The following is a 16361-nucleotide window of genomic DNA, read 5'->3' on the forward strand; positions in this document are numbered from 1 at the left end:
CAAGATCAAGCCAGCAATACCACAAGTGCTGCAACTCCCCTTGCAGTTCTGGGAGTGAGTCAGGGAGGAAGGAAGGTGAACCTATAACAGATAAAAGAAGAAAAGACAAAACATGAAACAAAATTGAAAATGATAAAACCAACAGAGAAAGGGAAAACTCTGCTATTGCAGTTAGGTCAGTAAACCTATGATTTTTTCTAAAATAAGAATTCAGATGCTTCTGTCTAGTTACACATGTCAAAAAAAGTCTCTTTATAGAGGCAAAATACCCAAGCAAGCTATTGCTCTGAATGGAAAGTAAAACATATACATGAAATGCTTCCACAGATCCCCTGAAGGTTTAGATCAAGAGTAAGGTTTAGGGGAAAAAAAAGTGTATGCAAATGAAGATTAGAGGTTATATCCCACCTTGGCATTAAAGGTCACCACCCTGCTATGCAGGAAATTAATCTCCAGATGATTTTATTCTATGACAAGATTCCCTTTGTTTGTTGTTTGAAAACTCCACACTCTGGATGAAGACCAGACCACAGATTAGGCATGAAAAAGGAAGGGCCTTCAGTGACCTAAAGCAGGCTTTTCTGAGAAACTTGGGAGGAACAGACCAAAAGAGTAATATAGAAAAGAGAGGAGGAACCGAGAGAGAGCAGAGTTAGAAAAGAAAGCGAATGGGCACAATTTCAGGGTGAGGATTTTTCCTTTCAGTCAAAGGGACAAATACAGACACTGTAACATGAAGGAAAGCAAACAAAAGAAAGTGAGAAAAGATATGTCAGAAAGTTTTACTTTATGCTGAAGAAATGGCAAAAGAGAACAGTGCTTCCAAGCCTATAGGAAAATGACCTTAAAAGACACATGTAACGCTGCTTAGGCTGGGTATTTTGCACAGATGAGAACATGCCAGATTACTTACTGATTTGGCATGTATCAACAGACACATGACTACATCAGAGTCTGCCCTGAGTGCTAGGGTAGAAAGGCAGCTGGAGATGCTCTACTCCCTTCCTACAAGGAATGGAGCCATGGACATAGCAAAGTCTCACCGGGTACGTGCAACTTCAGTGACTCGATACCTAGCAACATTTCCCCAAAGACACACAAGAAGCCAACAGGTTGCAACAGTCTTGATCCAATTATTTTCTCTGACTGGAATATCAGGAGAGATTCTAACTAAGCAGGGGACAAACTTTATGTCTAAGGTCATGAAACAGCAGTATTGAGTACTAGGTATAAAAAGTATTAAAACCTATGCCACATCCTCCTCAAACAGATGGCCTTTCAGAAAGATTTAATCAGACACTGAAACGCATGCTGCGAATACTCATTACTAGCACAGGATCAGGCTGGGACAAGTGGCCAGCACTGACGTTATTGCCTACAGGGAATTACCACGGGCATAAACAGGCATTTCAATGCTTCAGCTTCTCTCTGGATGACAAGCACAGGGTCCCCTTGCCATCACAGGGGAAGCCTGGGAGGGTAAAGCAAAAAATTCATGAGGGGTGGGCCAGGTCTAGTTTTCAGGGGAAAAGCAAGAGACCCAGGCCCTTTTAAGGAGCAACCATCTTCTTTTTGGCTTCCTCCATTTTCCACCCGTGCTGGTCAAGCCACCACAAAGCTCAGTGACACTGAACAGTCACCGAGTCTTCACCTACAAAGCACAATGAGCGCTTACTCTTATTTTTATGGACACCCAAAACCAGAGCCGTGACCACTCCCCCTCCTTCGGTATTAAGAACAGGAAGAGCAGGGTATAACCACAACAGCCAGCACACAGAAGGAGGTGTCCAAAAGGTGAACAAGCTGTCCAAAAGGAAGAAAAAAAAAGGGGGGGCAAATCAGGAAGAGGATTTTTGCTCTCCCCTAGAACGATGGATTTTGAAAAAGACAGGTTTGTCATTTAATTCTTCCCTCCTCCAATTTTTTAGAAAAATTTAACTGCAGCTGTAATTCGAAAGACTCCTTATACTATCTTTTGGCCTGGATTTTTGATAAACAGTATTTTAAGAGACTGCTTTTACCATATAAACACAGTTTTATAAAGTCACTGAAACCCTTGACATTACCAACAGCTGAGCATGTGGGTTTATTTATTTTTACGCTGGTTGAAAAAAAGCCTTTCTTCAACACCAAAAAAAACCTTCTCAATTAAAAGATGATTCTCATATGCTGTAGATCAGCAAAGCCAAATGTCCATATCACTTCCTGCACTGGCTGGTGAAAATAGGAGGAAAATGCATGCAAGGCTTATTGACAGAAGTGTTTAAGACCTTCCTCCCTGTGACTCTGAAGGTATCCAGTTGGCCTAAGGACTTTCCATGGATTTATGATGCTGTAGGGTGCATCTGAACCTCCCTTGTTCTGCCCAGCAAGTGGTAAAGATACCTTTTTTTTTTTTTTTGAAGGCTGTCTGAAGTAGCTCCTCCATACGCCTTACTTAGCAAGCGAGATTAGCTTTTTCTGCATAGATACATTTTCTCAGCATTGTCTGCAAGATCATTCCTAGCAACTCCAGATACCCCAAAAATGTCATCCCTCTAGTTAGTATGAACATCCTGGTTCTCTGATTTCATTCCCATCCTTTGGTGCAAGTCTATGTTCTTGCAAACTGAAGCATGTGAGCAGTGCTCCAAGAAGTCAACAATGTTGCTCAGGTGCATGATGACAGTTTAGAGCCTGGACTGGAGGCTGAGGTGGGACATGTGAGATATCAGATAGGGATGCTGCTCCTGAAGAACTGAAGATAAACAGCAGTGACTGAAAAAACTAAAAGGGAGATTGAGGTATTGGGAAGAGTGTCCCATATGTCAGGTTATTTTGTTATGGTAGCTGCACGTCTTGCTGGAGTGAGGCAAATAATATACACATTATGCCACCTGCCTGTTCCGTGCCTAGGATCTATAAAGTATTCTGTCTGATCCATAACAGAGGCAGTAGAAATGGTGTGATAAGAGCAAAGGGTAATAGCAAGCAGATCTAGTATGTAGTGGCTGGATGCAGGTAATCAAGCAGATATTTGCTATCTCCTTGTGACTGCAGTGCTCGTAAAGTGCTGGGCTCACAGGTGTGCTGGGCTGCAGAACTGGACAGATGCATCAGTAATGCAAAATTCTTCCTGATTCCCCATCATGCCTCAGGGAGGTGAGAAAGTCACCGTTCTCCTTACTTATTCTGTCCTTGATCTCTTTTGAGGAGAGAGACTGCAGAACTGCATTCCATGATGAAAGCACCTCAGCCAGACATGTCAGCCCAAGCCTGAAACCAAAAGATCCTGTTTTGTAGGCCAGCAGTTAATCTTCGGAAAGATAACAACATACTGACCAAGAAATTTCAACTAGTGACCAAAAGTAATAAGGACTTTGAGTTCATTTCCCTCTGAGGAATTGAGGCCTTGCTGTGTTTAAATGCCCACTTAAGAAATCCTGAGGAAGTTATAAAATTCATTAAAAACTTCAGCTTAAAAAAAGAAAAGGAAAGATATTTTTCTTCAAATTTGGGAAGGAAAGCAACTTTGAAGGCAAGCATTAATGGATGGATTTTTAAAAGCCGCTGAATAACTAAAACTCCTTTTACCATAATGCTACTTTTTATCCTGTTAGAATCACCATGTGCTGCCCAAGCACAGAAAGCAGACTTAGCGTTCAGAAGATTTTTAATATACTCCAGAGGAATGATACTCTTCTGCTTAAAACAGCAGAGATACAGGTTTGAGATTTGTGTTCAGACCCCATATTAAGCACAGATTCTCTCTATATCTTTAAAACACATTTACTGTTCTTGGAAACTCACTTCACTTTCCTCGCGACAAAGGCAGAGGATAAGAACAAGATCAAACTGTGAGAACAGCCTTGTGGAACAGAAACGCAGTGTCCCTCCCACAGACTTAGCAAAACAAAAGGACCAGACTGATCCTTCATTTTACTGACTTTATTAATCAATTCAAATGAATTATTTAATATTGCCATATCGTATGTATCCTTAAATGGACACCGCTCTCATTCAAATATAAACAAGTTCTGCTTCGTTTTCTACAACGGCAAGAAAACTGCACACGATTAGAAAGTGTCTAATCCTCCCATCTGCTGTTTCCTTAGAAAAATATTTACTTTTAAACATCTGTACTGCATTTTCCACAGTTCAAACACACACATAGCTCCTGGAATGTACATAGTATTTAGCAAATTTTTAACTAAGTTTTCTTAGTAATTGTATAGTTTTCCCTTGACAAGAAGAGGATCAGACTTCTTCAGGAGGATTACCTCTACTCAACTCATTTCAAGCAGCTCTTGAATAAAATAGTTCATTAGTTCACAAAAAGGAAAGACTCCAGGGAGCTGCTGGGGAAGGAAGAGAAAAGAACAGAGTGCCACAGTAATTAGGTTTTCAGATTGTCCCTTATCCTCCAGAATGCAGGTACATACACACATGTCCCTCTTCCCCTTAGGTAAAACATTTAGGGGAGCTCATTGCATGTTCTTCCTTGGGAATCAGGGTTCTAGAGATTAAAGTTGTAACCAGGCCATCATTTCCCAGAAAGATACTAAAAGATACCACTTCTTTATAGCATGTTACTATAACAGTTGAAGGACAGATACCTCACCTTTACAAGCATTTAAATAGTTTCATTTCAGACTTCCTCAAAATTCAGTTTCCTGACCCACCACCTCATTTTAGCTTCCCATGGCTGGTGCTGGAAGACCAAGGGATCTCCACTCAGCAGGAACCATGCATACCTGCCCGGGCATATAAGCAGCAGGAAAATGGAGAGGACTGCAATTCATCACTAGCAGTTGCTGACTAAAAGACTTTTTCAGTTTAGACCTAGCACAAGAGAGTACAGAGTATCCCAGGGCCATACCAGTCTCTGGGAGGCCAGGTCATCTTCAGGACTGACAGCACCATACAGCTTCTTTGTGGCTTTACACCACGTGGCACAAGGACAGTGTGGTTAACAGTGCAGCTTTCACTTTTTTCATTTTTCTGTCTGCCTGCTCTGGACTTATAACAAAAGCATTTGGGTAGCCCGTACATCTCCAGCAAAGTTGGCCAGAACATCAACTGAGATGCCATTGAATACAGTTCTGGTGATACTTCTCTCTGCTTTATCACCCTCTCATTTCAAATCAGCTTGAGACCACCAAGAAACAGCTGATCATCATCAGAAACATCATCAGGTCACTACCTCCCTAGCACGGATCATTGATCTTGAATTATGCATTCACAGCTGACACCAAGACCGGAAAAATCAGAAGATGCCAGAAGGATGTGTTGCAACCTCCATGAACTCTCCAATTCTTGTTAAATGGTGCACAGTTTGCAATCCAAATTTTCCCACATATCTGTTGTGATGCTACAAAATTAATGTTTTGCAATATCTTTATCTTGTTATATTCCCACTGTTATTACCATGGGTTAAAAATGAAATTCAAGCCTTTTTCTGTTAAGGGGAGGCTGTCACTTTCATCCCGCAGTTTTAGGAGTTGCAATTTTGAGCACCATGAAAGACTTCTTCATCTAGATGTCATCATTAAAACAGACGGGCAAGTTAAAAACTGAGCTATAACTTGACAGAAAAACTCTTCCATGAACAATGATTTGCATATCAGATTATTAAATGAAAATCTATCAAACTATCATTTATTGAAACAAACAGTCTATCCACCCTGTTTCTGGAAGCATGTTGCCTAAGGGAAAAATTTAAACCTGGGCAGATAATCAGGATAAGGTATTTGAACACTTAAATCCTGCTGGAGTCTTCAAAGTAGGTGTTAAGTGGTGCATTAAATTTGTGCTGTTTCTTCTAAGCAGGGTGAATTTGCTCTCCTGTAAATAGTGGGAAAAGCATTTTACAATAATTTGAATTCATGAATAAATGTAATATATTAAAATTTCTAAAATACGACCACTAAGTGTTTTTGTACATAAGCCAAATGAGTGGAATATCCAGGACTGAAATTATTTGACTGACCACAGAAAGATAATATATAATTAAAATGACATCTGCAGCACTAACCGATGGGTTAAGAGAAAGTGACATCACAGATCTCATATAAGCTGCAAGCGTATTATTAGATCTAAACCTGGCTGTAAAATTACTATCTGCCCGTGGGATTATCTTTAGGCATTCAGAAGCATTGTTTCATTTACTGATGGAACAAGGATGATAACAGGCTGACTTTGCTTGTCACATTATTTTTTGGCCTTTCTTTATTCTTTGTTCATGTTCACTGCAGATGAGAGGAAGACAAGCTTCAGCTGAATCACTTTCACGGAGCCCTTCATTGTTTTACAGTTTGTTCCTTTTTTTTTTTTTTCCCAAGAGATAAAAACATTTTTAATGGTGATAAAATCAATGAGGAGTAAAAGATGCATACAATGTAACATCGAGGAATGTGGCAATCTAAGGAATACCCATTGGCCTAATGCAGCACAGGAAGACTTTAAGACTTTGCTTACAGCTCCCGTTATTAGCACAAGGAACCAGTAACTCCTGGTTATATCTTGGACTCATTAAAATTCAATGCCAAAACTCCTACTGACTTCAGTACATACATTGCATCACTCTAGACCTAGGATGCAGGTCATAATTCTTCTTCAACTACAGGGCCATCTGGGACACCTAATCTCTGCAGATTACTTTTCTGCATTAAACTGGACAGCAGCTGCATTTTGATCTGTTTCACATACCATTTTTATGTTCCTGGCAAATTACTAAGTTGCCTATACTTGTAGCAAAACTTGTGCTCCACCAACCTAAAATAGTCAAAATTCTACGAATGGATAACAAGACAGGCGGTGAAGATGGGGAAAAAAAAAGAAGATCCAAACTTTCCAGTCGCTTTTGAAAGCCATGTTAATGATCCTGAACTGCACGGGGAACTTAATATGCTCTCAGAAAGCTGGTACTAAAATGTCTAACTCCCAGTATTTGAAATCGTTCCCATATGACAATTTTGCAAAACAGGCACAAGTCTAGGAGTAGGTGGGACCACTGCCAGTCATGGACTTGTGCATACACTGTTAAGGTAAACATGGACCTTGTATTTTCCTCCAAACTGTCCTGATACTGGGCAGCTACTGCCATGTGTTATCTTTTAATGAGACTCCCAATATCCCTTCCAATACAATCATAAGTCTTTCCGCTCTATCAGCCACTGAGAGCTGAAAACACACTGCATATGGACAGAATGCTGACTCCTGCTCTTGTCACTAGAATCTCATTTTTCTTTGTTTTCTCTCCTTACCATACCCACCTGTTGTCCTTTATCTTAGTCTGCAATTTGAGAGTGACCATCTCTACTGTAATCAAGGATTTAGCCCCTGACTGATGCTGCCAATGCTACTGCCACAGAAATACATTGTATTAATACAAAACACATAGCAGTTAATACATTAACTACCATTAATTCACATTAGATTGTTTCATTGCCCCTTTTATAATTGATACACAGAATAAATAGCCTTTTCGTGCAGACCCTGTCAGCATAAATCTTTGAGTCAAAACTCTCCATATATACAGCCCCATCAATATGCTATTAAAAGCTCACACAGGGTCTGTGCACTAGAAATTAGGTGTCTGCAACCAGCTTAGATACACCATCCATGTTTCTGAATCATGAATTACTTGTGACTACTCTGTGACTATGCAGTGGTGCATACAAACTTTTGGGTATAAAGAAGGATGGATACAAAGACCTAAAGGCTACTGGGGAGGAAAGACTCATAAAGATAGGATTTAAGAAAGATGAGAATAAGGGGATGATAAAGGACAACAAATATGAAGTGAGATTTCACTGGAGAGAGTGTCAAAGAAAAAGAGTAGAACATGCAACACAGTGCAAAGCAGCAACACCTTTGAAAATCAATTTGATTTTTAAACGTGCCTTAGATATAACACCGTGCAAATTAAAATCCATACTATCCTGAAAGATGACAGCTGGGGGGCTAAGTTCTGAGAAAAATTTGGGATGATCCATCCTCACCTGTGCTGTTATCCCGTCAGAACTGCTGTTCATCTCAAAGTGGAAAGAAACATTTCAATTATTTCAATATTAACAGATTCTTAATAGGTACGTTATGGCATATTTCATGTCAATTGATATGCAACACTTGTCTGTTACCTTTACAATGGAATTCTCTTTGATATTCTTTGTTTCTCACTACACATCCATAATTAATTGGTTAACCTATTTTCAGGGAAATTATGTGCAGTCTGGAGTAAAGAATGGTCAAAAAGGACAAGCAGACCCAAAGAACTTTTGTATCACAAAATTTAAGCACGTGCCTATGTTCCCAATGCGTCATGTACTGAAAATAGAGAGACCTTTATAAAAATATCTGTGCCTTCAGAGTCTTCATAAAATAACAGTGATTAACACACAACAAAAAAATCAGAACTGCCTTATGTCCAGATGAATGAGAAAGAGATGGGCCACAGATGATTTGCTACTAATACATATCAATTATTTTGCATACTGGGTAGAATTTACTACCTTTTTCTTTAACCATCTCAATACTAAATTTTTGCTCTTAATTAGACATGTAGGTTCTTTCTTTTCATTTTCATAAAGAGTAGGAACTGCCATAGGGCTATATAAAACCCATGTCCGCTCACAGGTAATGACTGGGTTGAGTCACTCTGTGGGGGGCTCCCCTTTCTGTTATTGTTAAGGAAAGCCAGCACAGACAAGACACCTGATGAAGATAAGAAAAAAATTTTACAAGATGAATCCTTCTGGGTCTAGAAACTGGGTTGGAAAGCCATCCCAGATGCAACATTTTCTGCATCCTTATTTGGACAGATAAAGCAAGAGAAGCAGTTTTTCTTGTAATGCGTTAACAGTTCTGCATCAGCACCAAGACTGGTTGATGGTACATAGAGCTAAAAATGAATAAAATCTTCACTAAATTGCTTTGAACGTTCAAACAGACTGAGTTCACTTTTTCAACTGAGGCTTATGCCACTTCCAGTTTTTCCTCAAAGCATTTGCTTATCCATATATTTATCACACAAATGGTTTTACCTCAGCTGCATCTTGCTGGTCTCTGAAGACAATTGCATTTTTTATAGTTTGGATAAAAAATCCATTCAGTTCCTTTTGTTTCTTGTTTGGCAGAATTCGAAGCAGTGGGATCATTATGAATGGGAAAGAAACTGTAAGAGATTTTAAAGGAGAAAACACTGAGGCAGAGTGAAAAAAAGCATGTAATATCCCTTTCCTTTCATTAATATTACAAATCTCATCAAGTGGGATGCATTATTTTTGTGAAAGCTGTTTTTTCCACTTTCTCTCTCTCTCTTTCTCTCTCGTTTTTTTTTTTTCTTTTTTTTTTCTTCCACCTCTATATGTTGGTACAGGGTTTCCTTTTAGAAATTCCATTTTGGCTGGAACTCCCCTGCTGGATAGTTGCCTTCCAAGTTTGCCCTGACTTGCAAGTCTTCCACAATGCTTCCAGATTTCAGTTCAGCTTCTTGATGCCACAGAGCCAATACAACAAAAGGAAGAATTACTTTCACTGCCTAATTGAGCAGTTGCATACAGAACGTGGAGGATCTTGACCCCATTTAGCAAGTTATGGCACTGATCCATACAACTGTGTAGTAGTAATTCCCATTTCCAGCTCTTCAGTATTTGGATATTGGTTTACTACTTTATTTTGCTTCTCTAAACAGACCAAAGACTCTTAAAGTAGGATGCTACTACAAGGATGGTCTCCAGTCCATCGCCTTTATAGTCAGGAACTAGATACCAGAGTGAAGTCTTGTACTTGAATAAACCCCTTGTTAAATCATGAACAGCTTAAGACTAACAAATCAGTCAATTTTCAGAAAACCCCTGTTGCCAACGGGGCAACGCTGTTGAAATTCAGACCATGTAATTTACTAACAGAAGGAAATCAAACACTTTCAGGCAATCCAACCCCAAACTCTACACAGCAACTTTCTTTAATGGAGGACGCTGTAGAGGCTAGGGACATATTTCTGTCCCTTCAGAAATTAGTCATAAATCCCACTTTGCAATCAGGTTAAACATTAACCCCAGGACATTTTGGATACACAGTTCCAGAAGGAAACAGTTCATGTGCTGCTAGTATAGGTGCAATCTGTAATGCCAGCAGGATCAGATGGGCACAGGAAACTTTGCCACTGCGTCACCTGACACTACTGTGAACAGGTCTAGATAGTAACACAGTAAAAACTTATCAACCTTGATTATGCCGCAGCTTATTCAGCTATAATTCTTACTGCCATTGTGTTAACAAGGCTTCCATCACCACGAAGCCTTAGTAGCATTCATGACCTAGAACTAAATCATTTCGTACCCTATTCTTGTACTCCCAGTCTACTCACTGGGAAAATAAATGCATTCTCTTGAAGACAGCCTGTGCTGGCTCTTACCATCTTCATCCTTTATAGTTATCAGCCAGGCTGCTGACGCTATTTAAATAAGAATTTAGAGGACTTAGCTATCTGCTTATGCTTCTCTACTTCTCTTCTGGTTATTAGCACTCTTTTGTTTATGGGTGAGATTTCAATCTCTACCAAGTAAAGAGAGTGCACAAAAACTTTGCTCCCAGGTTCCCAAGGGCCACACTTTATTTATAACATATAGATTAGGTTGCTGTAACTCTGTTTGAAAACAGAAGTGTAGCCCACAGGCTACAGGTGCCAGAAACCTTCCTCTCAAATCAAGCTGGAGCGTTGCCTTCTGTGACTCTTGGTTTCTGGAGGAAGTTGCATTAATGATGACAGGAGCTGTAAAGCATACCATGAAAATCTAGAGGGTTTCATGGACTGTAGGCTGAATTCTGAACACTTCTGAAATAAAGCTCACAATACATCTTCCTGCTCCTGCTTCCGTATGTTTTGCAATTTCAGAATGACTTTCAGAAAATTACCATAATGGAGTAGACAAAGGTGGACTGTACTTACGGATTAGAATAAGAAGAGGCTTAAACAAAGACATTTCAAAGAATGTTCTGCAATTCTTAACAAAGGGGTCATCAGGATTCTTCTGAGAGTCCACCTGTGTACCAAAAGCTACGCTACCAACAACATCCAAGGTAAAGCAGTTGTAACACCTGCATTAAGAATGACAAATCATTAGCTACAACTTACATATCCATGAATATCTTGCTTCTACGAACACCACATAACATTAATTTTTGTCTCTGATTTTCTTTTTGCTTTCAGATTTGAGCTTTGCCCATGGTTATTTCCATCATTCTGACAAATGCTGATGTTTAATAACAACTATCACCTCCTCTCCCTCTACAAAGTGAACATGTTTTCATATAGCTCAATAATTCTACTAGTAATTTATATATTAAAAAAAAAATACTTCATTTTTTATTATCTAGAAATCTAATGCAACAGAAATTCAGAAGCATTATTGTAGTATACATGCAAAAGAGGTAATCTCTTTCTCAAAACTGCAGAAACAATGTCTCCTACCTGTCCAGTCTGAACTCTCACAAGAGTCACAAGAAGTCAAGTAAAATTTCCTATTAAGGATTTCCTTTGAGTTCTTAATAGCTCCTTTCTAATGCAAAATCCTGGTCAAAACCAAGGGGAACTGTCTCCAAGTGAAGCCTGTATCTCTGCAGAGTGGCAGCAAATGCTTTGAGAACTACAAATGATCTGCAGACCTTGGCATTGAAATTTTAGAACTTATTGAATCTCTCCTCACATACCTGGCTATCTATCCAGTTGTCTCACCATTTTTATTTCTAATGTCCCTTAGCAGCTATACTAGTTTTGAGATAACGGACTAAGAATGTGAAATATCCTTGTAATTTGGTTAGTCTGATCTGTTGATCAAGTCTGCAATGGCTGATTTTTTATGTTTTTCTATGACTGTTCTTTTCTACAGAAGGCTAATATCAAATTCTCTGATGTTTTAACCTAAGTAAGCATGAATCAAGAGGACAGGACTCAGGCCCAGTATATCCTGTGTGTATACTGTGAAGCAGAACATCTCAAGCTATAATCCTTGGATCACTGTCATTCTGAGGACACCAAAGCTGATTCTAAAGATAACAACAATGCTGCAAAGCTAAGTAACTTGTTTGGATTTTCAACTCTTACACAAAACAAAAAGGCACTACTGGATGTTGAAATGTTAAAAGAGGGGTTCTGCAATAAAACAATAATCTCAAAAGCCCTCAATCATTTTCCTCACCCAGTTATTGAAAAAGCTTAAACCCTACACTTTGAGTTGTTGACAAAACACAAAACGGCTAAAGCCAACTAATGTACAAGAAGACAGAAGGTTGCAAATAGGGTACCTACAGCCAAAAAATAGCTCCCAAGGCAGTTTTGGGAAACTGCAGTGCAATGAGAATCACATTTATATATGTCGAACTGGCTGAAATGGTAGTATGATAAAATAACTGGAAGAACATATTCTGAGATGGTCAACATCATTCATTTCTACTTTCAAAGTCTTTTCCAAAGTGCCTCTTGAGAGGTGAAACCTTATCATGGATCAATAGCTAAAAGACCAGGCAAAGAAACAGGACAAATGGAAAAAAGGGAAAAACCGAGAAGGACTGAAAAGGTCAATTTTCATCAGAGTACTAGGCTAAATGCAATGTATCTCAGAGTCTCATAGTAACTCCTCAGATATTTGATATAAAGAGATCTTTGTGCACACAGACACTTGCATGCACACATATACATTTACTGGACAAGAGATGGTTGAACAGTGACCAAATATCCAATCCTTTAGATGAAACAAAATTATTTGCACTGTTCCAGGGAGGGAAAAATCACGAGGATCTTCAGAAGGTGCTGACCAACCTAGCAAACGAAGTGTACACAAAACAGTGCCTAACAGTAAAGATACATTTGAACTATTCATTCACCGTACAGAGATCCTAGAAGAATTGTATGTGCTCAGAGAAGGGGCTAGACAGTATTGTGAACAGCTCAGTGAAGATCTCTGCTGAAAGAGCAACAAAAAATGATAATAGGATCTTAAATGCATAACAAATGGGAGAAAGCACAGTATGGAAAATATTAAAGTGTCATTTTATAAATCAGTGGTGCATTCTCATATGGAATACTGATCTCATTGTTTCACAAAAGGCTAGCGTGCTATTAGACAGGGTTAGTAGGAATGTGATAAGAATGATTAAGTGCTCAAAAAAAAGTCATACAACAAACAAACAAACAAACAAGAAAGTGATGGACTAGAGGGATTTGATACTAGATCAATTCCTATGTTTGTACATTATTGGCAGACGGTACAGAGCAGACTGGACAGGGACTGGTGCAGCTTTTCTTTCTGCTTCCAGCTGTTAAAACTCCATTAAACAGCTAGAAATACATTAGATGCATTCCCAAAATTACTTTTCAAGTATGCAAAGGCTCTCCCCATGAAGAAAAGGCATCTATCATCAGACACATCCTCTATCTTATGATCTCCACTTATAAAAGCAAGAGAAAAAAACAAATCTTGTTATACATACAGTAAGTGAATATTTAGAATAATTGCTGCTATTGACATTCTTTTTTTTTAAAATCTGCTACTAATTTCTGGTATGTTGAACGTACCTCTGGATATCAAAAGCTTTGCCAGAATCTGCATAGACTTTCAAGTTACTCAGCAGGACGTCGCAAGCCTGGTTTATTAGCGGTGTCATCTAGAAAGGAATGCATTCTATTGTGAAAATTGTTAAAATGTAAAATAAATAATAATAATAATTAACAAATCAATTATTCTAAATTAGTTTTATCCAGTAGATGGGATGGAGCTCTCAGGACCCTCTGCAGGTGTGGTCAGGCACTTTTGCACAGGTGAGATGAATTGCTAGGATTGCCTGCACTATTACAGGGGTGCCTTTCTCCAGCTCTGGGCCTAAATTCAAGAGGTCTTGTTGCTTACCTGACCTTTGGTTCTTGTCCATTTATGGCTACATACACAGAGAGTGACTAAGCAAAAACATTCCTCTCTTTTTTTAATCATTCCCTGTCCCAGCTGATGATCTATCATGATCCATATTTACAGGCCATTACATTTAGGCTACATATACTACTGAGCGGAAGGAATAATATTTTCTGTGGTCTCAAAGTCTTATAAAGATGTCATCACCAGAGGCCTAGTATTTCCATCTTGCCATCCCTCAGTTTGAGGGATTTAAGGAGTACATCGGGAAAGCACCATGTATATCACTACAGTTTGCTGTGGGAAGAGTGCTGCCGTGCTGTGGGAAGAGTGCTGAGGAGAGGGTTGTCTGGAGTGGCAACCGTCATTAAGTAAGTGGACACTCGTGTGAATTTGTTCAGCTAGTGGTTCTTTCCATTTGCTGACAAATGATGGTAAGGTAGACCTACCCACACCCTGTCTGGCTAACAGTGAAATAGTCTTCCCCTTCAGCACTTCATGGAAAACAGACATAGGCAACCATCAGGACCTCCTTAAAGTCTCTCTATAACTTGTTTCATATGAACAGCACCAGACAGTTACCTTGATTACACCTTCAAGGGGGGCAGAGGAAGACTCTAATTGCTTACTTTGAGTTAGGGCATAGCAGCAATCTAGCCATTACCCTAATGGCATTATTTGCTTCCTCCACAGAGACTAGTGACAGATCCTCCTGCAGTTTAATACCCAAGTCTTGCCTCAGTTATGCCAAGCATTAGCAGACATATGCACAGCAACCCGTCTTTCCTTCCTGAGCAACCTCCTTCAGCATACGGATGTCAACAAATATGAGAACAGACTTGTCCTACTATTCTGACATTCTTGTTACCAAAAAAGACTTACTGCAGCCTCTCAGCACACTCCAAAAGCTATGCAGGCTGCCCAGCCAAGTCCATTTTGTTTGGCACTTCTACCTCCGTGAAACTGGCATAACACTTCGTGCACAGGCACGCTGCCATCCCAACACATGGGCAAGACTGTATGCAGTCAAAAGGCCAACGCGGGAGCATCCAACATGTTCTCCAAAGGCAGAAGTCTTAGTCAAGAATGTGTCTAGCTGTTCTCGAAGTCCCGTACCTACACGGGACAGAGCAGGATGTCACCCTTTCAGTTCAAAGCTGGATTGATTTGGGCTGTGCAACAGGAATCTCACAAAACAATTCTGAATCCAGATTAGTATTCTGTAAAAGCAGCTGGTATATATGTTTGGGAGGTGCATACCATGTTATGTGGCAGTTTTCTGCCCCTTTTGGCTTTCTAAAGAAGGTCCCCTGCAGTGAGCTTCTTCTCAAATGATTCAACAAAATTAATACATTTCTGTTCAACAAATCAAACCAGGGCAAAATGCTTTATAATCTCTGGGTCCAGCCCTTCGAATGAACTGAGTCAGTCAAGGAGAACAAAATGAAAATCCATATTTTAACAGGTACGATGTTTTCTAAACAGATGGTGATCATTTCAAATTTTTCCTTTTATTGCCTTATTTTCTCTTTCATTCTTCAGCACATCACCAGACCTGAAACCACCCAGCTGGCTGCTATTGCTTTCCAACAGCTGGCAGGGATGGCAGGGGCACATATGCCCGGCCAGGGCATCTCGCAGCACCTCTGAACTTTCTACATTCCGCCAGCCTTTCAAAATGCCGTAGCAATTTATTTCCAGACAAAAAGATATTTTTATTAGCACATCTAAGCGGGAAAGTGGGGAGGGGGGCACATGGATTTGATTTATTGTTAGCATTATAGGACAGAGTCATATCAATGAGACAATTATTTGCATATGAAAGCTACGGGGGATATCTACTTAGGAATCCTGGGTTTGGGTTTGGGTTTCTATTCCCTTGAGGGACATAAATTAATCCAAGTTTGCCAACTACAAAGACCACAGAGTGAAATGTACTCAAGTCCCTTAATACTTTAAACTCTTTGCTCAATCATCAAGAAAAATAAAATAGTGTTGGGGGAGGTGAACCACAGCAAACTTTGAAAACAGGCACGGTAACAGACATGTTGATCTACACTGCCTTGGGTATCACTAACTTCCTATACATTATCATTTGCCAGTCAGAACATAAAAGCTGCATAACCTGCCTGAGATTCAGTTCTTGGTGGGTAAAAAAACCCCAGCTGCTCTGTGTTCAGATTGGCTGAGAGTAACAGGATGAAGAAAAATCTAAACAATATGGTCCCTGTAAATATTTGATCTGCCAGTTATCTAGTAGCAAGAGTAGCCCAGAGTCCAAATTTCTTTCTTCTGCCAAAGGAGAGCATTTGGGGTTAGGGTTTTCGTGATGCCAGGGGCTTTGCTGTATAAATCCTGCCAATTTGCTATTTGGCACATAACAACAATTAGTTTCCGATTCTGCGTATGCACGGTGCATGGGGATGTTTGCACTGTTCAAAGGCATCGGAGTCACATTCCTCTAGTTAGATG

The 16361-nt window shown here is 39.6% G+C and overlaps 1 protein-coding gene across 12 annotated transcripts in view; it reads right to left on the bottom strand.

The window, feature by feature from the left end:
• Positions 1-16361, bottom strand: part of TBXAS1 (thromboxane A synthase 1) — a 267215-nt gene that overhangs the window by 82596 nt on the left and 168258 nt on the right. For all 12 annotated transcript variants that reach the window (XM_083830333.1, XM_083830331.1, XM_083830330.1 and 9 more), the window contains 3 exons: positions 13559-13647; positions 10934-11082; positions 9024-9154 (listed from right to left, as the gene is read on the bottom strand). In XM_083830333.1, coding sequence (XP_083686459.1) covers positions 9024-9154; positions 10934-11082; positions 13559-13647 — 369 coding nt within the window. The remainder of the gene's footprint in view (positions 1-9023; positions 9155-10933; positions 11083-13558; positions 13648-16361) is intronic.

The sequence above is a fragment of the Anser anser genome (assembly GCF_964211835.1).
Source record: "Anser anser genome assembly, chromosome: 1".
Lineage (NCBI taxonomy): Eukaryota > Metazoa > Chordata > Aves > Anseriformes > Anatidae > Anser > Anser anser.